The sequence below is a fragment of the Ixodes scapularis genome, unplaced genomic scaffold, assembly GCF_016920785.2.
Source record: "Ixodes scapularis isolate PalLabHiFi unplaced genomic scaffold, ASM1692078v2 PGA_scaffold4__175_contigs__length_147842914, whole genome shotgun sequence".
Classification (NCBI taxonomy): domain Eukaryota; kingdom Metazoa; phylum Arthropoda; class Arachnida; order Ixodida; family Ixodidae; genus Ixodes; species Ixodes scapularis.
In genome coordinates, this window is record NW_024609879.1 from 132209394 (window position 1) to 132233682 (window position 24289).

Genomic DNA, 24289 nt, shown 5'->3' on the forward strand with positions numbered 1-24289 from the left:
CAGCCCTTCCCTGCATGTGAGAACCGGCCTTAAAGCTGAACTGCAGCGTTCAAACGTGCACAAGCCCTGGTCGTTCACGAGCGTGCGTCAGAACCTGAAACTGAGCGTCTGAGAAGACTAATCAAAGTTGAAACAAAGTTTAAGTAAACAAAAGAGAAATGCAGCCCGCACTTTTGGCGTCTTATCAAAACGATAAAAAAATGCATGCTTTTCTTTTAGCTTAAATTTTCTTGTTATTTTATTTCACAAATTTATACAAAGCAATGAAATTCTGCAAGACTGCGACAGTCGGAAAAGAGCGTAATGACGCACTACCAAAACGCGACCCAGAAATATTAAGTTTTGCTGCCCCTGCAGGGGCGCTGCCCAAACTTGAGAGATACGGGCCTATTCTTGCTCCGTTTGTGGTTGCTTTCAAACTTAGTAGGCAAGAGCAAAACGACAGGCGCCTAAATTAAATAGCGATTGCAAGTTCTCAACTGGATTTTCCGATGTTTCTTTTATTCTTCGTTCATATGGGGTTCCAGGCCGCGCTCGCAGGGACGTCCGAGGTAGCGTGCGAGGAACTCCAGGAGGTCGGGGAAGAGGACTTCCGGGTTGATGAGGGCGTTGACAAAATTGATGTGCGTGTAGTCCGGGTCGTCGATGTACACGTTCTTTTTGACCCGGGGTCCCAGGTCCTCGATGAGCTGGGCCACGGTGTCCGGGAAGACCAGCTTGTCACCGAGGCTCCAGAAGGCGCCCACGTCCGTGGTCATCGTGTCTAGGCTATACAGCGGAGGCTCGGCCTGCAGGGGGCAGGGGAGATAAAAAGGGGGGGGGGGGGGGGGGGGGCGTATTATACAGTCCCTATCAATATGAAAGCCCCATTTAAGAGGCAGTTTCAGGGGGTTACGCTGGAATCACATTGACCAGGACCATATTAACTGAGGTGAGGCAATTAATTAATATTTGTTCTGTTCTCCCTCTAAAGCTATCGTCACGCTGCTCATAAATCAAACATGATGAGAGTATTATCTGAGGACACGCAGGTTGACTTAAAACGAAAGAAACACATAAGAGGACGAAACAGACGACACAGCTTTTGACTTGCAACTACAGATTTGTAGTTCTGTAGTTGCAGGTCGAAAGCTGTGTCGTCTGTTTCGTCCTCTTATGTGTTTCTTTCGTTTTAAGTCAATGTAGATCACCAACACGCTCAAGTCTTTAATTAACACGCATATCATTATCTGCAGACTGTGTTTTGGATAATGTAATAACAGTGTGAACGCGGCTTACAACTATAAGGTAGGTCACTGGCCGTAATGCGCGTGCCACCGCACAAACTGCCTGGGCCTTTCATATTGTGGGAAACCGTAAGGCGTTCGCCGGCGTATGCCAGTTCACCGCGGCTTTCAAACGGTGGCGCTGTTGTCGGTCGGGTTCGTGGGCATGACAGCTCTACCTCAAGCGAATCCGGCTTCCGTGCTTGTGCAGCGACCACACCTGGTGTGGGTAAACACGAACTAAATAGCGCGTTGGTCTATATATAGCTTCGACCTCTACACGTTGCTCGGATAATGAAATAATGAAACGTAGTTAATATGTCAACTCCTGATGTTAGAAATAAATAATAATCTCAGTATTGCTTTTTCAAAAGACATGTTTTTTTTTTTTTTTTTTTTTTTGTTATATACGATACAAGTTGTTCCAACTTGTATCGTCAATGTATGAATACATATTGGATTTTAAGGAACCTAAAGCTCGATCGGTAACGTATGTGTTCAAGAGCACAGGTTGTAATACTCATCCCAGCGGGGCACCGCAAGTGGTGCAGAGCAGAGTGAAATATTGACACATTGCTGAACCCTTTACCGAAAAAAAAAAAAAGAATACCCGTGAATTTTAAGGTAATTTGTAGGCCTCTTCTTAAGTGACGTTAAGCTATGGACGCAACAGATACTATTTACAAATTGACCGGATTACTACGTAAGGCGCTCGAAGTTAATCGTGATCAGAGGAGCGTAATGCAGGCGCACAGATGGTCTTTCGCACCTGCCCGTAGATCTCGGCGTTCTTCTCCGGGCCGTAGTCGAACTTCTGAGATTTCTTAGAGATCATGAGCTGTCGCAGCGGGCATAAAAAAAAAGAGAAAGGGTTACGACCTTGGCTCACCAGCTCGGACACTTTTATGGACATACCTGCAAAAAATGCTGCAAGTTCTTCATGGACGTGCCGGCGGGAAGTTTGCACAAATAAACAGGCATCCTAGACTGTTAAAAAAAAACATAAAAAAAACGAGCGAAAGATATTGGTCAGAGAACGTTCGCACCCGCATCGCACGCCTCCCATAGCAACTTAGTCGATTTATGAATTTTTTTTTAATTACCGGGAGTGAGAATTAGGTTGCTCGTTTCGACTTTTTTTATTCGGTTAAAATTCGAGGTGTTTTATTTGTAACGACAAGAGGGAACGCGCTGAGTCAGAGTTTGGTTGGGCCCTGTGTTCAGTCAACGGGTCCAAGGACGCTTTGCATTAGGCTGGGACCCAACCACTGGGTTAGCGACGTAGTTCACGGGCCTTGCTTGTCCCAGGTGGTTTGGGCTCAACACGCCATTGACCCTTGATGCTCGCAGCAGTTTCCAGAACTGAAGTCTCGCCCCCTGAAGCCCTACGCACAGTGCTAATACATAAGGAGCACGTGGAGCGAAAGCTCGCGCTGCAGAACCCAGGGATCCTGGGTTCGAGCCCCACCCCTGCCCGTTTCGATCTGGATGAGCATCGTACCGACGTGCGGTCGTGTATTACTACTGCGTGGTGCACGTTAAAGACCCCAGGCTAGCGGCTGTACCGCACTGGCTAAATTTCTCATCTACAGCTGGGAGACTCGTCGCCCCTGTGAGGCAGACCAAGTTCTAGGCTGTATAAACACACACACAACCCAATTTTTTACAAAAGTCAGAAAATTGGCTTAGAAGGGCGGGAGGAATCACATGTTTGTCTTTTTAGACTTAGGCTAGGTGGCGCAAGCTACAGCCCGTTACAAAGAGATTAGCGCCCATCCATCCAGTCCGCATACACCGTCTGAGGCGTGTTTTTTTCTTCATGTGGACACTTTTGTCACGTTGGATTTACAAGAACTGTCTGCATACATGTCCGAAGAGTACGTATATATACGAAGAAAACATGTTTAAAACATGCTTGGGACGAGTCCGTAAATAATTTTTTTTCATGTTCGCAAACCATGTTTTTGCATGATGTATTAGCGGTGAGATGGAGGCTTAACCGATAGCTTGAGACAGGCACGTAGCCAGGATTTTGTTTCGGAAAGGGGGGGGGGGGGGGGGGGGGGGGGGGGGGGAAGGGTCGTGACGTTTTGCATTGCTTAATGTCACAACCACCGTGGTCACAACTCAGACTGCGTTTTTTGGTCTAAACATGTGTTTCGGCATCGTCATTCGCTGAGCTGCCTCCGTAAGTTGCGCTGATTGGCTCTTCGAGTGTTGTGCGTGAAAGTAGACGCACAAACTTTTTTTAGAGTGTGGGTGCACCTCAATAATCTCAACTGTGCGCCCTGGTGCCCGCACATATCGATAGCTGGCGCCCATTGGATAAATAAAAATGTATCCACTCACCAGCCCTGGTCACTAAGAACTGGTGAGTGGAAAAATGTTTCTAACTCGCAGTCCTGCTCGAAGACCCTATAAGTACTATTAGCAAATACGATAAAGGCTTGTGCTGGAAATTTCTTCGAAACCCATTGGAAGTAGTTACAAATGACGACAGTGACACCTCTGGCAGACCTGCAGCCTACGAAAGTAGACGACATAATACGTTTTTTAAGCCTCATTTAGATTTCCCAAACGTTGAAACAATTCATTACGGCCAGTGCGCTTGAACCACTCAATTTACTGATCACAACTGCAATGGCAGATAAATTATAAGGTCACAAAAGCAGACATTTGTTTAGGTATCATGCCGTCAGCATGCTTTTCCTACGTTATCCAGGGGATTGGACGCGTTTGGGACGACTATTTCAAGCGGGAAACAAATTTAAGATTTTTAAACAACAGTTTAGAAGGTTTCTCTTGATGCTGTCGTCACAACGCGATAATCTTGTCATGATATCTTGGCTGAATGCGAATACCACCGGTTGTCACAGGCTGTCCAGTGGCTCATGCCAGTAGCTGTCCAAGTAGTGAGAAAAATCCGCGTGCAAACAATTCGCAAACATTACGGAAGAGTCATTTTAGGGGCTCAATCCTAAACAAAAATAAAAAAAATAATGAGCGAACTGCACATGATAGAAAATACGAAGGAAAAGACTTCCTCAGCGCCGGTCATCGTTGGGGCGGTCTTGCAAACGAAAGTGATAAATACAAAGCTGTTGCAGGTAGTCAAAGTATGCCGGTGTATTGCTTTATTTGATGATTATTAGTTCTAGTCATAAATTACGCCGTCATTGTGTAAATTTGTGGTATGTGTGTAAATTTGTGGTATGTCATTTTGTGACTTTAATCTTTCTCCAAAAAAGGTTTCATGATCTGTATTTTATCTATCTGTAGTGACGTCTTCACTGTTGGAAAAATAAGAGCTCCCCCATACACCCAAACCAATGGTGTGTTGATTGGGCTGTTCACTTACTTTGTATATTTTCTAGGCCAAAGCCGATGTTTAAAGATCGTTTCAAGAAGTTACGAGCGCTGCAGCTCGTGATGCGTGGTCCATGCAGCTGCGTTGGTAGCATTCGGAGCGACCGAAGAACGGCAGCTGCGGTGCAAGCTGTATAGTGCATTACCAGCTATTAACCAGGCGAAAATCAGTCCACCTCCAGCTGGATTATGGAACTGGAAATGAGGCAGTCCAGCTGGGTCCAGCTGGAATCCAGCTGGACTGCCTCATTTCCAGTTCCATAATCCAGCTGGAGGTGGACTGATTTTCGCCTGGCAGACTCGGCCACCGATCCCCCACGAGTGCTCCTCATACCCTGCGACAGCCTATACTTCTCCGGTGACAGAGAAACCGCCACTGACCCTGTTGGCGTACTTGCTGCCGAAGTTCATGATCTTGTCGGCCAACGCAGTGCAGACGCTCTGCACGGACAACCCGCACACTCCCTTGGCCGTGTATGCGTTCAGGACACTGTGGGAAGTCAGCTTGTCCAGGTTGGCGTATCCGGCCAGCCTCTTTTATGAGCGACACGAAGCAAAACACGAGTCTGTTGGTATTTCCGTCTGCATGACACTGGGCAGCAGTACTGTGGGAGCCGGAACTCGTGCAAAAACAAACTTTCGGTTTATATACACCAGCTCAACTCCACGACGTAACGATACTTTTTTTTTTTCTCTCTGGGGCACGTGAACAAGCATGCCCCTTTAGCTTTGACGTATACAGTGAATGAATGATAAACCAGTCACTCACAAGCAGTCGTTCCGTGACTGGTAAAGCTTTCACGATTGTCAGCGGCGACTTGTTGAACTTCCGAAATGGTGCCAAAGCTACGAACGCCTTAACCTGCGAGAAATCTGAATATAAGTCCCGCCTGGAACATCCAACACATCTAGATAACAAACAGAGTCAGCCTCCCCCAAAGTTGTTTTGTGGTCCAGCCTAGAACCACACAACCTGCGCAACTTTGGGCGAGGGTAATCCATACTGGATTACCCTTGCAACACCTTTTAGACAAGGCCATATCACTGGATCCCTACGTCACAGGCCGCAGACCTGCGCGGTGCGCGGGCTCGAGGGCTGTGTCAGCGTTTGGAGACTCCTGCACACTCAGCGAGGACACGAACCCCAGCCGAAAGCTGACTCGCAGCCCTCGTGTCTAATCCACGCATATCGCTGGCCTTCGATAGGTGACGTAGAAGCTCCAGGACTGCGGCCTTGATCTTTCAAAGCGCTCGGTTCCCCTTCCGGAAAACCGGAATGCTCCCTCTTGCTGCAAGACCCGATGTATATCAGGAGGATCTCTTGGCCGTGCGCGTACCTTGGCGTTGTACTCGGGCCTTTCGGACATCATGACGAAGAACATGAGGGTGCCTTGAGAGATGCCCACGTAAAGAAGACAGCTGAGCTGTCGCTCCTTGAGGACATAGTCGATCTGCGCCGGAGCATCGTAGATGCCATGCTCGTGAAAGCTGCGGAAGACGGGTGAAGCAACGCATCCGTGTGAAAAGCGGAGGAGTCTGACAACCGACCGCTTTGTGGGCGAACTTACGAGAAGTCCCAGAAGCGTTTGGACTTGACGGACAGGTTGACGTGCTGTTTTCCGAACGTGTTTCCTCGCGTGTTGGCCAGCCACACGTCGTACCCGATGTCTGCCAACAGAAACCCTGCAACTCGACGTTCCGGAACAAAGTTTTGCTTTTATTATGTGATTCGATCGCTCATAATCTATATACAAGTCGCCTCAAATAGCGGCCAGGCTCTTTAAATGGACCGCGAAAATCGGTTTCTTCACCTATCGCTCTACGATTTTGGGCAGCATCGCCCACACGTGGGCAATGCTGCAGAAAGTCGTAGAGCGATCGGTGACGAAACCGATTTCTGCGGTCGACGCTCTCTCTTCCACAAATTTCGTTTTAATTTTTTGCCAGGTTACTTAATTGCTCTAAGCCGAGACAAGAGCACAAAAGCTCATGGCCGGAAATCACGTGGCCACACTCAACAGCATTTTTTTTCCACTTCTACTGCGTGTGACGCAGACGACGACAACGACAAAGTTGCGTGTACCATTTGTCGTGCGATTTTTTTACACTTATATCCCTTCCGCTCGCACAGACGACAGTTCCGAAGCAGCGGCCCCACATCCGTCGCAATGTTTGTCCGTCGTTCCTTCAACGTTGCGTCGTCCAGTCCGCAATACATCGCAATATTGAGAATGACGCGTGCATGTACTTTATGTAATCTGTGCAACATGTTGTTGTTTTTTCGATCAACGTATTTGCTGTTTTATTTGGGCCACAACAATGGGCTTCATGTTTGTTTGTTTTTTTCTCTATTTTTAATACTGAGTGTGTGCCTCAGATGACCCACGACTTTGAATATATTTGGTACACATAGTTTGAACGCCACGGACCAGGAAAAAGAGAGTGAGCGCGACTGGAACGTGATATTCTGGACATCATATTTGAGGACGAATTTTAGAGCGCGTGCTAAGAACGAGCTCTTGCTACTAGGCTGCTAAGACCGGTAATCTTGATGGTGCGGAATGCACGTCGCAAAAGGACTGTGGAAGTTCGCCGTCAGCACGCGCTCAGCAGTCACGCACACTGGCGGCCATAGCTGTGTGCGCGAATGCTGAGCGCGTGCTGATGGCGAGCTTCCACAGTTATTTTGTAACGTGCATTCCGCACCATCAAGAGTGCCGGTCTTGGCAGCCTATTGATGTGAGCTCGTTCTGAGCATGCGCTCTAAACAGCACCCACAAATATGGCGTGTTGTGAATACTCCCTATAGGGAGTATTCACTGGCGGCCATATCTGTGGGCGATAATGCTGAGCGCGTGCGGATGACAAGCTTCCACAGTTCTTTTGAAACGTGCATTCCGCACCATCAAGACTGCCGGTCTTAGCAGCCTATTAATGTGAGCTCGTTCTGACCATCCGCTCTAAACATCGCCCTCAAATATGGCGTCCAGTGAATACCCCTATAGACGCTTTGAAGCAGCTGTGCATGGGCGCCGCCATAACCGACCTTCAGTTTTTCTTTCCTCTTATAATGTTCGCTTGACTTCATCATTCCCACAGCAGGACAGGTTATTGCCACTTTAAGGGGTATCCACACGAAGGAGAAATCCGCCCCTTTCTTCCGCGGAGCGCGCATCACGTGAGACATACGTCATCTCTTTTAGACGCCTCGCAGCCTCGCGCCGCCGTTCTCCTCCGTGGCGGAGGCGCGGAGGCCTCGTACTTTTAGCATGAGAGCTCCGCAGGTGCACGCGGCGGAGCCGGGGACGGAGTTTAATGGGTTGTTGACGTCACGACATCCGTCCGCGGTGTTCTCCTTCGTGTGGATACCCCTTTAGGTGCTATTGCGTCCTTGTCCCGAGCATTGCTTTCTGTGGAGGGTCGTAACACCCCCTTCAGTGGCTCGGTATCTAGGTGAAACAAAAGAAGGTCGGCTATAGCGGCTCAATCTGGCGAGTGCTGAAAGCGTCTATAGCCGCCAGATGTCACCAAGCAAACTGCGCATGCGCAAGCATTCCGGAAGTGGTGCCATTGCTATGCTACTTGTAGTCACCGCTTTACGTCTTCCGGCTGCGTGGGGCTGCGGTGCGCGTGCACAATCGTGCATCGTCGTTTGCATAGGCGTAGACTACGGGGGGGGGGGGGGGGGGGGGGGCATCGGGGCTCATGCCTCCCTAGTGAAATGCGGGGGGGGGGGCAGAGCCCCCCCCCCCCCCCCCCTTCCTTCCGGGCTTGGGCCATGATCCTTACCAAGACGCTGTTTACGTGCCATGTAACGAGTTTCTACACTCTAAAAAAAGTCCGTGCGTCTTCTTTCCCGTACGACACTCGGAGAGCCAATCAGCGCAACTTATGGAGGCAGCTCAGCGAATGACGATGCCGAAACATATGTTTAGACTAAAAAAACGCAGTCTGAGTTGTGATATTAAGCAATGCAAAACGTCACGCTTTTTTTTTTTTTTGCATTGCTTAATGTCACAACTCAGACTGCGTTTTTTTAGTCTAAACATATGTTTCGGCATCGTCATTCGCTGAGCTGCCTCCGTAAGTTGCGCTGATTGGCTCTCCGAGTGTCGTGCGGGAAAGGAGACGCACGGGCTTTTTTTTTTAGTGTATATAGTAGTGGCATGTAAACAAAATAATGCCCACGTTGCCTTTATTGAAAAAAATACATGGGAAATGTAATCCCAGCGTACTTCCGGGGGGGGGGGGGGGGGGTGCTTTTCCACTTGCGTGGAAAAGAACCTCCCCCCCCCCCTCCCCCCGGAGAACTTCTCAGCCTGCCCCCCCTGGGAAAATGTAAAGTCTACTCCGCTGGTGGTCGTTTGGGACGTTCGGGTATTAGATCTTATTCCTGTCATGTGCGTATTTTATAAGATTGCGTTGTTTTGGATGTCTTTGCTTGTTTGGAAGCGCAGAAAAGCAGATGCAGTCGTCTTCTTGCTTCAGATACGCTTCGTCGTCTGCTGCCACCTTCGAGTCGTGCACGCGGTGGTCCCACTACGGCCGTGGAAAAAGACAACGGCGCCAATAATCGAGCACTCCGGCTGCTCATACGCCTAAATAAACTTTGAAACAACCCACGTAGCACGGGAACGTTCTGAGAACATTCCGGGAATGTTCAAAATAACATAGACAACATTCTTGGAATGTTGAAGATTTACGTAAGAACATTCTATCAACGTTGTCAGAATGTGGCGCAGGCACTTATCGCTACATTCGGGGAATGTCTTCAAAGGGATATTCTTAGAACGTTCCTAGAACAACATAGAACATTACCAGGTCATTCAATCAACATTGAAACATCCTAACAAGGTTCTAAGAACGTTCTCGGTACATCCAAAGAACTTCTGCAACATTCTCTGAATGTTGCAAATTTACGTAAGAACATTGTATCGACGTTGCCAGAATGTGGCGCAAGCACTTATCGCTACATTCGGGGAATGTTTTCTAGGGGATATTTTTAGAACGTTCTGAGCAGGACCAGATCATTTAATCACCATTCTAATAAGGTTTTAAGAACATTCCCAAAACATCCAAAGAACATCTGCAACATTCTCTGAGGAATGTTTACAAAGATTCCACCATTATGGCTTGCTTAGTTTACAGCCCCACTGAGCGATACTACATATATTGATATAATAAAACTCCTCAAAGAGCAATCAATATTTTTTAATCGAAATATATTTTTTCCGGGCCTAGCACAATCTAGCCGCTTTTCCCGCACATTAGCCAGAACCTGTACTATAACGGCAGTTTACTCCTACTTATCAGAACGTGCTGCATACATAACCGATTACTCACTCCGAGTGCTCCGAGCATAAGAACAGATACCTACAGCCTCCCACACTCAAGCAGGACATACCTTGTTCAAGGTATTGAATCCGAGATGCTAAAAATCGGGTCTATTCAAAACTGCCCCTCTACATACGCAGTGAGTGCCAAGCTCATTATTAAATTTTGAAGGCCATTGCTTTTCTCCTACCACCTTATTTCACATTCCTCGCTAGACTCGTATAAGATAAAACTGATCCCTTATGCTAAGTTTTTAAAACCTCTACTTAATTTGCATATTTTTGGTACAAGGTGGCATATAGTGGATGGTGTTTCGAAACACAAGTTGCTTGAAAGCTCCGTAAAGTTGGCTTCACCTGCGAATATTCTAGGAATGTTCGCAAGGGAACGTTCCAAGAATGTTGCACATATGAATGTTCAAAGGGGAACGTTCCGAGAACATTGTACATACCAATGTTCGCCAGCAAACGTTTCTAGAATGTTGAGCAGCTTACCTTGTAAGGAATGTTCGCATACGAACGTACCTAGAACGTTCCGAATGGTGTTTTAACGTTCCTTCAACATTCAGAACACCCAGGGAATGTTCGCACGACATTGGATGCTACGTGGGAAGGGAACATACGAAAATTCGAGAGACCATCGGCTTGCTGTATCCCCGCGAAACAGCATCGCGTGTGTCGGTGTGAAACGGAGCTTGGAGTGCATAACGTTTAATCGATAATGAAGAAAGACTAGTTTTCTAAAAGTCGTTTCATTCTGGCTGACAGCCTGTGTGACACGGCGCAAATGACCTGCGGGAAGAAGCCTACGCACAAACAAGAAACGATCTACAGAAAGGTGCATGCCCGACGCGTCGTAGCAACTCGCATCCGTGGAAAATCAGCAACCACGCCGGATACATAAACACGTTAGGTGGAGATGAGTTTTCGTGTGAAATTTTTATTCAAGCTCATTTTTTAAGCAAACGCCCGACGGTAGAAGCTTTTTTTTTTTTTTCTGCGGTCTTGATTGGTGTTAATGTAGAACGGATTAGTAACACCAGCCAAAATCAGGTTGTGGCATAAGAGGCCACAACAAACTGGGTTACGTTTTTTGCTGCCTTTTTGGCGTTGAGTGTTGCACTTCAAAATTGTATTTAATAATGTGTTCGCGTTTTGTGTAAAAAAAATACTGCTTTCAAAAAGTTGGTTACGTTTCAAGTGATGCACATCGGGAATCACCGTTGTTTTAGTGATTGTCCCGACCTTTCGAAGCTTAGTTGTGATTGAAGCATGTGGTCGTAATAACAGTTGTAACCACTAAAATACATCGAGCAAAAAGTGTATTAAAATCGGCCACCGCAAAACAGCGCGGAGGTCCCAATTAAGAACGACGCTACTCTGCGAGTACTCAAGAAGGTTCCAACGTACAGAACTCTTTGAAAAGCCCTACTATGCCTCGTGCCCTGTAATATTGCACTCTTTAGATAACGTGCGGTAGGGTGGATATAAATTATAAAACAAATCCTTAAACAAATTGAAAAACGTTCTTTTTTCTGGCGCTCTGTCCGGCTCTGTTTACCTTTCTTAGACACTCGTGTCGGAGGCTGTTTTCCTTCAGGAACACATAAAATTCGATGCATTTTTGCCTGGTGCCGTTATTGTGTCTAGCACACATCAGAGGAAGCCATTGAAAGCCGTGAGTAAACACACGATTAAAAGTCTTATACCCGTGCCACACGGGCAACTCGAATGCCATTTACAACGAATGACATTTGTGTGGTCGGCGAATCAGGGCCCCTAAACTCGTCAAACAGAAAGTTGGGGCCGAAGTTGACGGAGCACACCGATTGGTCTATCATGACGATGACTTTGCGCTTTTTTAGCCAACGTCCAATCAGCGCGCTCTGGGAACTTTCGGCTGCAACTTTGTGTTTGACGAGTTTAGGGCCCCATCTCGCAATCTGTTGAGCGTGGAATGCGCTACGCCCGGAGTGTCGCGCGCTGATTGGCCGTCCGCTCAAATGTCATTCGTTGTAAATGGCATTCGAGTTGCCCGCGTGGAACGGGTATTATGCTAACCCAAAAATTTCCATACGCCGGGCATACAACGCTCACTTGAGCGGCCGGAAAACGGGGGAGAATTACAGGTACCAGAATGCACCGCGGCAGCCGTGGCGTTGCGCAACTCCTGGTGAGATCGGTCTATTCTCGATCGGCTGTTTTCGGGTGAAACAAATAATAATTTCAAGCCGCAAATTGCGTTCTGGGTAGTTAGGTTTTTGTAGGTTATGTTCAAATAAAAAATTGCGTTTTTGTATGTACGTTTATACATCCCGAAGTTATTCTGCCTAAACTGGTGACTTGTCCATGTTCAAATAAAACCCGGGCGGGTAGAAATACCCTGTCAGCGTCCAACGCAATACTCGTGTCCGATATCTGTGCCTGAGCTGGCCTACTATAGATGACGCCGAAAGTTCGGCACTGTACAGCTCTGTCATCGAGAAGGCGTTGGCCGACGACGTGACACACGAGCTGTCACTCCTAACCCAGAGACTGGTCCGGGAAGTCCGCGACGAAAGACGCGGAGTCCGTGCCAAGGCCCGTCATCAGGAGCACGGGTTCCCTGTGGCAGGGCTCCGTGCAGGGCCGCCTGCCTCCGGGAAGGCGGTGCATCTCCAAGACGTAGCCGTCGTCCGTGGTCACGTGGTGACGCTCGAACGGGTAGCCCTTGCTCACGACCAGGTGTTCCTGGAGGAAGCGGACATGGCCAACAAGTGTCTCCGACTACTGCAGTCATTGTGTCGCCTGTCTGCCTGGCACTTGGCTACGCTTGAACCAAGGCCGCCATCAGACTGTCAATATACGTCATAGAAAATGCATTCTGCAGGGAGTCTGAAGGCCCGTTCACACTCTTGCGACCGAGTACGACCGGGAGAGACTAGACCGGTTTTAAGCCTTTTGCGACTTCTTAGGACCGGATGCGTTGCAGCGGAGCTGGTCCTAAGACATCGGAAGAGGCTTAAAAACCGGTCTGGTCTCTCTCGGTCTTACTCGGTCGCAAGAGTGTGAACGGGCCTTCAGGGAAACGTTTTGGCACATCTGATAGGGTACGGTGGGCCCTCCAGTACGGAGCATGTGCTACTGCAGAAGACTCGCGCATGCGCAGTTGGTACCGGAGGACCGTATCGGATGCGCAGAACTGGTTCCCTACAACTTCCTGATGACCGAGGCGTGTTTCTTCCTTGTATAACGGTCCTGTCAGGTTGGTCATGCAAAAACCGGTTGCAGCAGACATGTTCCAAGCGTACATATATGTATACGAAGTCTTGTTCGTAGATAATGGCCATTATGTCTGCATTCATGATGATGTTAAGCAGTCTGACTGCGACCTTAGTGATCGACGAGCATGCGTGCATAGCCTCCTGTATATAAAGGGGAATGCCTGCGATATCCGCGCCTGATCCGGTCGCCAAATGAAAAGAAGGAAACGACCAAATATAAAAAAGTGGTGTTGGGAGGCGAGCGCACCGTTCACTTTCCAAAATACTTTTTTGATGAATTACCCGAGAACTGGAGCGAAAAACCTAAAAAGATAAACCTTAAAAAAAAAAAAAAAAAAAAAAAAGTGGCAGGAGGACAAAGTTTTTAACTGTGCAAAAAGTTTAATCGGTAAACTTCTCTAATATACATCCTACGCTCAGGGTCGCCACCCTTTGCGCACAAAAAGTCAATCAATGCACTCAGCTCGAACCTTGCTGCGAACCGAAAACAGTTCGGCCCTGCCACTTGCCGCCTCCTCTTCTGAACAAATGCAGTTTGCACACGTCACAACTGCGCCCCCCATATAGATGCTTACAAAGACAAATCGGGATGACCTCCGCTAAACAGAAAACAACGCTATATTAAAACTGTCTAATAGACAGTTTTAGTATAGCGTTGCTGGATCTTACGTATGCAATACGCAATAGTATAGCGTACTTCACGCACTAAAAAAGCTTGAACTTGAAGAAAAGCCTTGGAAGCGTTACTTTTAGCTGCAAAGATGGCTTATACAATTGCCTATCATCTTTATTTCGACTGTTTCTCGTTTCCGTTTTTGTCGACTGAATTTTACAATTACTGCATTCCTGGGCATGCTTCGCTACTTCATAGTTTGGAGCTTTGAATGTGACGTTCCGCCTATGCTCGGTTAATCTGTCATTTCGACAAAAACCCCGAGACTGGGACAAAAAGGGACGGACAAACACAAAGACTTTGTGTTTGTCCGTCCCTTTTTGTCCCAGTCTCGGGGTTTTTGTCGAAATGTTTAACCACCACCAGCTCGTTTGCGCCCTTACCTTTTGTTCACTAATCTGTCATATTTAAACATCTGGAAGTATGGCCCACGTATTTGAACCCATATGCCGAGGAGATCTCATATAACCCTGCTGCACTTGTTGCAGCTTTTTGTCCCAGCTGCTATCTTTCTTGTGAAAAAAAATAAAGTATTGATTGATTGATTGATTGAACCCAAGTCTCACGGGGAAGCGACTTCTCGCTGTGTGCTTTTTGACACCTCTTCCTCTCTGCAAGAAAACGGATGAGGTTCCCCAACTTGAAGTCCGTGCTAAAAACAGCGTCCACACCAAACTCTCCCGCGTATACCTCCACATTGTGCGATACCTCATGATAGTAGGGGTCGACGTTTAGCAAACCGTTCCCGTGTTCCGCGTACCGCACTACCGGAGCCTTTGAAGCATGCTTTTAAGCAGCTGCGGTAGTGCGGTACGGCAACGGTTTGCTAAAAGTCCTTGCAAACTTGGAAACAGCGCGACAAAGACAAGGGACAAGAACGAGAAATGAGCGAACACAGCGCTGCGAGTCCTTATTAGGGAGTTTTCGCCTTATTAGGGAGTTTTAGCGAGTCGTTTCCACACGAGCGGTTCGTCCTCAACCACATCGCCGACGCCACTGCGCATGCGCGCGCGAGTCGTTGTGGGCTTAGGGAGGTTCTTCTCGTTCGTTTCTTCCATTCCGGCCGCTGGAGTCTTCACGACCAAGCACCCAGCACCGTTCACAACTTGAATAAAAAAAAATAAAAAAAAAAAAGATGACGGTTTGTTTGGTGATTGATTCCGCCGACCCAGCTGAGCGTTAGGGCTTAGGACATCGGGAGGCGGGAGGACAATGTGTGGGTAATCAAGGTTATAAAAAGAAGAATAAAGATGGCTCGGGGGCGCGTGAGCAGTGGGAGCACGAGGGCAATTCGAGCCAGGGCACTGCCGGAATCAGTAGTCGTCTCATCCTTCTCCACAGTACTAAATGCCATGATTTAGATTGCCTGTGATTCGGATTTTTTTAGTTGGATCTGGGTAGAATATCAAATTGGTGCAGGATTTGGGAATCAGGCTTGAATGGGGATAAGTGTGAGCAAGTCATTTTTTGGGAGGAAACGTAACCCTGTCCCATCATACTATTTTATTGATCATCATAAATTAAGTAATAACATGATTTTAAACATTTGGGGACTACCTTGTTAATCACACTTTTTTAATGTTCATGTCACTAAAACTGCGAAAAAGGCCAGCCGAGTTTTAAATTTTCTTATTCGAAATTTACGCGGCGGCTCCACAGAAAATAAGGGAGACAGCCTACTGCTGTTTGGTTACCGTTAGACCAACACTGGAGTAGAGTGCCCGGGACATTACACTGGAGTAGCATGTGTTTTGTGGGATTCGCATCAAGTATACACCTTGTAAATAAGTTATAGAAACTTCTAAACCGTGCGGAGAGATTTGTAACAGGAAATTATAGTAGAAACAATAGCGCTACAGAAATTAAAGATTTACGTGGTTGGGAAACTTTATAGTTAACACGCTAAGATTTTCGATTGAGGTTCTTTCACGCAAGATGATTTGACAGATATTGATAAAAGCAAATATATAGAATTACCTAACTATATTTCAAATCGTGTGGATCATCCCAGAAAGATAAAGAAAATTTTTCTTTAGGACAAATTATATCAAGTTTTCTTTTTTTCCACACGCAATCGCTCAGTGTCACCTGTCACCCGAATATTTTTTTTATTAATGACGACGTGGGACCGTTTGCCTCAGGAAATGATCTTGATTTTTAATGTTGTTATTTATTTTTAACGTTTATGTATTCTCTTTCTTGAAAGCCGGGGCTGTATATTCGAGTGTTCTGTTTGTTAGTTCTTTATTGAGCGTATTAACCATGGGCTGTACCTGCTATAATGCCGAAGTTTTGGCGCCGCAGGTTTTCTGTTGTAAAACTAAATACCCGCTTTAACAAACATAATGATGTTGGGATTAAGCGGTAAACTCAAGAATAGATGGAAATTTAAAATTGTATGCGCCAAGAAACTGAGGGAGAGGCGACATCAGAACGCCGAGCTCTGACTGGAATGATTAGCGGGTAGACGTAAAGCTAGCTCCCTTTGTCTCTACTGTCAAGACCAGTTATAACGAAGTCGGTTATAGCGAAATAGCGGGTATATCGAAGAGATTATTTCCTTTGACTTCGTTATAACCGGTCTCGACAGTATTCACCTCTCGAACGTGTTCGAACGCTGAACGTCTCTTCCTCTTTCTCAGTTTCTCGTCTCATAGACAAAAAAAAAAAGAAAAAAAGTGACATTTCGTTTTACAGGGTGATACATGCGGGCACTTGGTATTAAACATAAACTGTGCGTGGTATCCTTGGAAACAACGTAAATCCGTGCTCTGTAAAGTAACGTGTACACACCTTTCAAGCGCCGCTTATCATCCATACGAAAACTGCTGAATCACTGGGTTGTGTACGCATGCGCGGCGTCTTATGTTTCGCAGAAGGGGGCTACACTGCGTACGCCCCGAACGGATATACAGATAGAGTTAGTTCTTACGTTCAATACAAGCTACGGATCTAACGGCTAGAGACACACCATCGGAGTCAAAGACCAGCGAAGACACTCACAATGTCCTTGCAAGCGTCAGGATCATTTCCGGTGTAGAGCGGCTCCTGCAGCCCCTTGGAACGCAGCAAGGGCGTCGACAGCCCACAAGCGGCAGTAGCGATCAGGACAAACCCCCCTAGGTGCCACGGTGGCGACATCGTATAGCAAAGTCGCTCTAGCTCACTGCGGAGGTTGCGTGCGTGTGTGCGCAACTGTACCGGGAGGAGGATGACGTCTTGTAGACTCAGCAGCTGTCCGAGACCACAGTTCAGCTTGATCTCAAACTGCTAATGCATCATACAAAGGTCAGTCTGCAGAAATTGTTCCGAGGCGCGTTTCTTCCTTGTGTGATGGTCCCGTCCCCGTGGGAAACACAGAAACTGTCTTTAGACACGTTCGACTTCGAAAATACTTGAGTTGTGTCCGCAGATACTTATGTCAGTGGCGGATCCAAGGGGGGGGGGGGGGGGGGGGGGGGTCGAGAGGGCGGCCGCCCCCCCCCCCCCCCAAACAAAGTCGACCCCCCTCCCTCTTCCCTTCACGGAGGGCAATTTGACATGCACAGAAAGAATGGGTGAATAGTATCCTTAAAACATTTCCGCCCCCCCCCCCAAAAAAAAAAAAAAAAACAGAAAAAAATACGGAGTTCTGCATCCGCCCCTGACTTATGTCGGCATGCCTGCAGCGAACAACGTGTCTTTTGTATGAGGTGTGAGCAGTGGCATTCACGTTCACCCTGAACGTTGGATATATTGTTCAATAACAAAGATAATGAAATCTCGTACTGTATACAAAGCCAGGAGGGAAGCTGAAACTTTGTCGTTGATAGGTTAAATGCTCCTGCGCTGAAGCTTTGAACAAACTGTAGCGCCCTCATTTTGGGTAGTACAAGCTCACCTGATTGAGCCTCGCACTACTTATGGCACGTTGGTTGAGCTTTTTTAATTATGTGGTGCTGAAGAACGAAAAAAAAAAACACCTTTGGACGCTAGAAATGGACCTGACTCAGCGTTGCAGGACAATCGAAAGTGCCAAATTCATGACACCACCGCAAGGGCACGCGTCTCTTATCTCTGGGTGGTGACGTCCGAACACCTGTGTCGCAACGCTTTCATTTTGTTTTCATTTTCATGTCTACTTTGGAACGCGTGAAACGGCATCTCTTGGCTCACGCTCTTACCACTCATTCACACTGGAAGCGGATCCGCGTTCGCAAAGCGGTTGCGAACGCGGTTGTATAAAGATCCAGTGCAATTGCACCCGCATCCGATGACATCAAGTGCGCGTGCAATTGTACTGGATCTTTATTCGCGACTCCAGCAAAACGGACGCCGCCAAGCGGGAAAACCGGGAACCAGCCGGTCCAGGTCGCTCCGCGCCCCGCCGCGTCTCTGATGGCTTTCGCGGACGCGTGCTGTCGGCGCGGCGGCGAGCAATGTAATTTGACGAAGGTCCGAAAATTTCTTAAGTTTGCCTGAGTGTTCATTAGTGTGGTGAAGCCTCAGTAGATTGTTTCTTTCCATCACGTGTTTGAAAGCCCGTTTATTTCACAACACACGGTCGCGTGCTTTCAATTTTTTTGGATGGGGAGGAATCACGGAAAAACGTTTTGATTTCTCGTCTGTCTCTAATGACAATCAAAGTGACGACTGCTTGGTAACTGATAAGCGGTTTGTTTCTAAGGATGTGGAACAGTATACTGAGGTCGACAGACAGTGTTTTACTGGAGGGAACACCAATGTTGCAGTCAAGTGAATGGGAAGGTTCGATAGCTGCTTTCCTTGAGTTTGGTTGTGCTCGATTAGCTTCAGGTTAATTTGAGCCACTAACGCCGGCCGGTGCGTTGGCTATTCATCTTGGCGGCTTTTCGCCGAAAAAGACCACATTGAAGGAGTTGGGCTAATTTCGCAATTACTTGATTCAGAAAACCTGCTTGCTGCATATGATTAATGAGGGAAATTATCTGCTTTCAAAAGGTGGGGGACGCGTCTCGCAAAGATAGAAGCTGTCACGTCATTAGGATCTATCGCGCCTCCAATACTTATAACCCCTGTCGAATCCAGCAGCAATATACGTCTACATTGCTCAGGTTGACCGGCCACAAAAAAAAAAAAATACTAATTTTATTTGTTCAGGATTCAAAGTCAAGCTCAATGCAGAGAGGTCTGAGTGAATCTCCGATGAATACTCTCCTCAGGTTGTCCGCATTCGTCTCCGTTCTACCGGCTAGAACCATTTGGCTAAGTTTAAGTAGTATCTCTCTGTCTGTCAAATATACTTTTATTCAGCAGGTCACCCTAATAGTTAGTCAACTAAGTTCATATTTCAACCCGAAGAACATACTAATATCGCTTTAGTGGGACCATAGTACGTAATATAATACATAACCGCATATTCATCAAAATGACTTCTCGATTGCTACTAATACCTGAATTGAAATACGAGTATCAGCTGCTTAGTGAAGTGCCAGCGAGTTGACATGCTCCTTGGCTCAAGAAGCGCTTGCTTAATTTTCGTAATTTTCCTGCAGCCTGTGTTCTTGACCGAGCACACGACTGCAGCTGTTTCTTGAAACGCGGACAGGCACAAAAGCTCAATTTCGCGGACAGGTAAGTCGCATGATCGAGGCATGCGAGTTAGCTAAACATTACTCTCGGTGGAACAATTTTGTAGCCCTTGCCGCTTTATTTAGATGATCAAAACTAATTAGAGTCTATTACCGTTTCTCCGGAGCCCATAGTTTCGGTTTTGATCGGTCTCCGCAGCGAAAGTTTGACATGAAAAGAACAAAAAACGCCGGCAAAACAAAACTATGCTCGGCAAGTTTATGCGCACCGGCTAAACTTAACTGTCTCAGTTCAAATACCCATAAAATTGGGCATTCAATAAAAGAATAATTGTTAAATTGAATGCGCCACCCATTCAGGCGGCCCGGCCGAGCCGACGCGACCTGGACTCAGCCGCCATGTTTGTTTGGTGGTGGCGCCCCCTATAGGTCGCTGGAGTCGCGAATACAACCGCGTTCGCAAACGCTTTGCGAACGCGGATCCGCTTCCAGTGTGAATGAGCGGTTAGCGTCTTAGCTTTGACGGCGTTAGAATTTTTGTTGTTTCTTTGTATTTTCATCGCGATCTCGCGCTCCGCACCAGAGCAGGCACGCTTCTGCATGCGTGACAGTTTGAGACGCTAGAATTTGTACTACCCAAAACAAGGAATCCCGGAGAAAAGCTCACCGGAGAAAAGCTCACCGGAGAAAAGCTCACCGGAGAAAAGCTCACCGGAGATAAGCTCACCGGAGAAAAGCTCACCGCAAAACCGGCGGATGCGGAGAAAAGCTCACCGGCCATTGAGCGTATGTGGAGAAAATTTGCTCACCGATATTTTTTCTTCTTTTTATATGGAGGCTGTTGGATCGAGCGTAACATATATCAATTTATTATCATTAACATTCGTCAGCTTTGTAAAAAATAAAATGTCCTCGTTTGTAATATTTGTTAAGCTTATTGGGTATATTGCTCCCAAATTAATAATTGCGGGAGAGTGTTTTTTGTGGCTTTCTATGCAACGAAAGCCTAACTAAAATCTTTATGAACCTAAAAACAGGAAAAAGTAAAAAAAAAAAAAGAAAACGTAATGATGACTCCTAAAACCTAAAAATCAAAGGTGTAAATGCCGAAAATCCAAAAGTGCATGCGCAACAACACGGTGCCTTTGAAGCTTTTGTTAACATTTGAAAACAGGATAAAGCAGTCAATAGGATATCGAGGCTTCTTTTTTTCCACGGACATGCACGCTTTTTAGCCGTTCGTGCTTCCACGGAAATGCACGCTTTCTAGCCGTTCGTGCTGCATGGTGTTTCCACACGTTCCCTTTGTGTGATAGTGCCTTCTACGGTGAGCCACCCATTACCCTCAGAGCTGCGCACTGCCACCGTTGTTACTCGTGAGCTATATAAGAACTAGTCTTTTGTTAGGTAGGTAGCGAATTGGGCGAGTTGGGAAACGTTATACATGATGAAAACCGCTCAAACGACGACGACGGGGTGAAGACAACAAACACGACACGACGAAGCTTTTCTTGCAACTAAAGTTTTGTTAGTGAAATTAACAGAAAGAAAACAGCGTAGCCGACACTGATGACATCAACAAACATCTATTTATTCGCTTGAGGTCCAATATTTGGACCTCGAGCGATTCACACATCGCTATTCATATTACCTCGTAAAAAACAAACCTCTTTATCTGACAGAGCTACCGACGGCGCACCCTCAGCTGTCAATAAATTGTTGCCTTTTTTACCGGTGTACCATGTTCTGATTTTACACTTGCCCAATGAACCTCAAAAATATTACAAAAACGAGGACATATTTTTAATGAAGTGACGAATGCGAATTGTGTTAAATTGCCAAGTTTGACGCAGAATCAAGCTAAGCTAAAAAAATATCGGTGAGCTTTTCTCCGCATCTGCCGGTTTTGAGGTGAGCTTTTCTCCGGTGAGCTTTCCTCCGGTGAGCTTTTCTCCGGTGAGCTTTTCTCCGCCGCCCCATAACAAGTCCTAGCAAGTCCCTTCGCGCAGCACCCTCTGGGCAATGCAGGAGGACTTCGTCGCACGTGCCCCCTTTTCCCGCGGTTGAAGGCAATGTGCGCGTGTGGAGGCGGAGCGTCGACTACCTGTCATGGTCTGGTGTAGTGCCACTAAATAAGCTACGCTTCAGAGTAACGACACTTGGCCATATTGTGGCTTAAAATCATGGTTGCCAGTTATCAGAAGCTTTATCTGAAATCACAGGAAATGCTTTTCCGCCCTCCACAAATGTTTAAACCGTTCGCGACAGAGCAAAGCAATATTACATGACCTTCCTAACACCGAATCTAATGCTGAGGAAGTCGCACTTTTGAATCATGACGATCGGCTGTTGCGGCTGTTCTGCATACGAGCCAAAATGGCGGCGCCCACAACAATGTCGGGGAACGGAGTGCCGATACTCTAAGCGCAGCTTATTTAGTGGCTCTAGTCTGGTGTTTCGTAGATTCAGCGGCTGAACCAGGAAATAATTCATACATCCTAACAGTGATTAATGCGAAAAACAAAGAGACAGCGATCCCGAGACCGTGCAAAGAAAAGAGGGAAGCAGCGAAGTAAGGTACAGTGAAAGCCATCCTGCATCATTCATTGCTAGCAATCGTGCCCGATAGTGCAGCGACTACGACATTAGTTCCAAAGCGAGAGACGCTCGCTGGGAGCAGAGACTGGGAAGCGCACCGCCATGTTTCTACGCCGTCCCCTGCCAACGTTACGTTGGTCCCTGCTCTGCCGGTCACGTGACCTAATATTTCCCTCGTAGGCACGGCTTTGTCGTGGGGGGGGCGAGCAAGCGGGCCCAGGGGTTCGATCAGGATTGGAAATTCAAGAAAGGAGCGTGGGCAGGCTAGCACTGGAAGCGCAAAGAGCACACCAAATGAGGAAGTGCAAGGGACAGGGAGGCAATTGGTAAATTAAAATTTGGCGGGCAGGTAAAGTATTTAAGTATTTATACATAAAACGTTTTAACACAAAATGGACAAATAAAAAACGCGAAGCTGATTTTTTCAATACCTGTACACGGTTACAAAAATGCAGATGGGAACAGTGTTCTGGAGTTGCCGGAATCATTTCACACTTTTGCGATCCCGGAATGTAACGGGGGGATCCGGACATTTCGGTGTAGGAAGTTTCGGTGCATGGTCGTACCAACCGGGGGGGGGGGGGGGGGGGGGGGGGGGGGGGGGGTGCTTAAGCGCTTGCCCTTCCAGTTCTCAGAGTGGGGGGGCAAGGCATGTGTTTTGCCCCCCCTGAAGCAGCCGCCACTGGGCAGAGTAAACTAGGGTGCCTCAATGTCCTTCTGTTTAGGGGTGATGCCACCCTTTGTAGTACCCGATGCCTACAGCACGCGCTCACGGGGAAAATACAAAGAAATCAACGAAAACAAAATGTCGCCATAATACAGTCAACGCCCACAAACGCGTGCAGGGCCACGCTCTTTCACGCACTTCTGAACAAAAGATAAAAATAAACGTGTGAGACAAAATGGCCAGATGCCACCACCCTAAGCAAAGCGCACATGAAGGCACCCTAGGGTAAACACTAGCGGCGGCGCCTAAAGGATACCAAGGGCACCGCCCCCGGCACTGGGAGGGGGGGGGGGGGGGGGGTCTGGTTCCCCCCCCCCCCCCCCCCCCCCATCTCAAAACAAGTTGGTACGCCACTGTTTCGGTGCGGTCTTTTCGGTGCACGGACTTTTCGGTGCACGGACCTTTCGGTGTAGATATGTGCCTTGGTTTATTGTTAGGATTAGAATTGAACGGGAACAGAATGGCGGCAGAGCTGGGAGGAATGGAATGAGAATTGAATATGTACTTTTTGCACGGAATGGAGTCGGGTTTTATGTGAGCTGGTGTCGACCTTCAGCTAGTGCCTACGAGCTGCTGGCGCTATTCTCTAGCGTACGGTCAAAGTGACTCTTAAAACATGTATCAATTCACCGAAGGTGACTGACGGTCCAACGGCACCTTGGAGGATGAAAGATGGCGCGGCTCCATGCAGTGATGCAACCAAAACTGAAAGTAGACGTAAAAGGTGTTCCTGGCAACGCGAGACGCGAAGGAGTGTCTGTTGTAACCATGTATGATTGGCACGTAGCTTTGAACCCATAGAATCGGGGTTTGTGTGGAACACAAAAAAAAGAATCAGCGGTTTTCTGTACTTGCTTCTGTCTGTGCACTCGGCTCCAGCCTCCAGCTGTGATGTTGTGCAAGTATTCGAAGCAGGGGAGGCACTCACTTGATCGAATGACGTTTTAGCGAACGCCCACGCTTCACCGAATGACACTTTAGCGAATAGTCGGACGCCGCGAAGCGGCGTTTTTGGTGGGCCATATGGGTTCACATTTTTATAATGAGCCGCCGCAGACCGTCGCCGCGAAGCGGCGTAAGCGCAGCGCGGCGGATGGGTTAGCACGCGCCCCCGTTACTAAAACGTAATTCACTCATGTGATATGGACCCCAATGACCGCTATTTTTTTTTTTTTTTTTTTTGGGGGGGGGGGGGGGGGGGGCAGCGGGAGCCGGGAGGTGGTGTTGGCCGGGAGATGTGTGAACCTCCAGTCAGGGGCAAGTGTGCAATGACAGAAAGTGCTACGAAGCGCTCTGTGCGACCACCGCTAGGTTTAGTGTCTGCGCTAGGTTTAGTGTCCTGGCGTTAAAGGAACGGAATAGACTACTTCCATAAAGCCCTGCATCCAACACGGCGCGCGTTGCACTCTGGGAACTAGTTGGCCAGGGAGGAGGGCGGCAAGGTTTCGGTTTCGGTCGACACGTCGACAAGAAACTATACACAGAGCGTGGACTATTACGGCCGTTATCTCATGT

At 47.5% G+C, this 24289-nt stretch overlaps 1 protein-coding gene across 1 annotated transcript; it reads right to left on the reverse strand.

Annotated features, from left to right (window-relative positions):
• Window positions 1–495: 495 nt before the first annotated feature.
• On the reverse strand, window positions 496–17041 carry LOC115311310 (gastric triacylglycerol lipase-like). The gene is made up of 9 exons (XM_040209963.2): window positions 16904–17041; window positions 12493–12694; window positions 6200–6314; window positions 5969–6119; window positions 5401–5493; window positions 5013–5165; window positions 2181–2252; window positions 2035–2103; window positions 496–788 (listed from the first exon to the last, which is right to left on the reverse strand). The coding sequence occupies exons 1-9, from the start codon at window positions 17039–17041 to the stop codon at window positions 501–503; spliced, it is 1281 nt and encodes a 426-aa protein (XP_040065897.1). The 3' UTR covers window positions 496–500.
• Between the last annotated feature and the right edge of the window lie 7248 nt (window positions 17042–24289).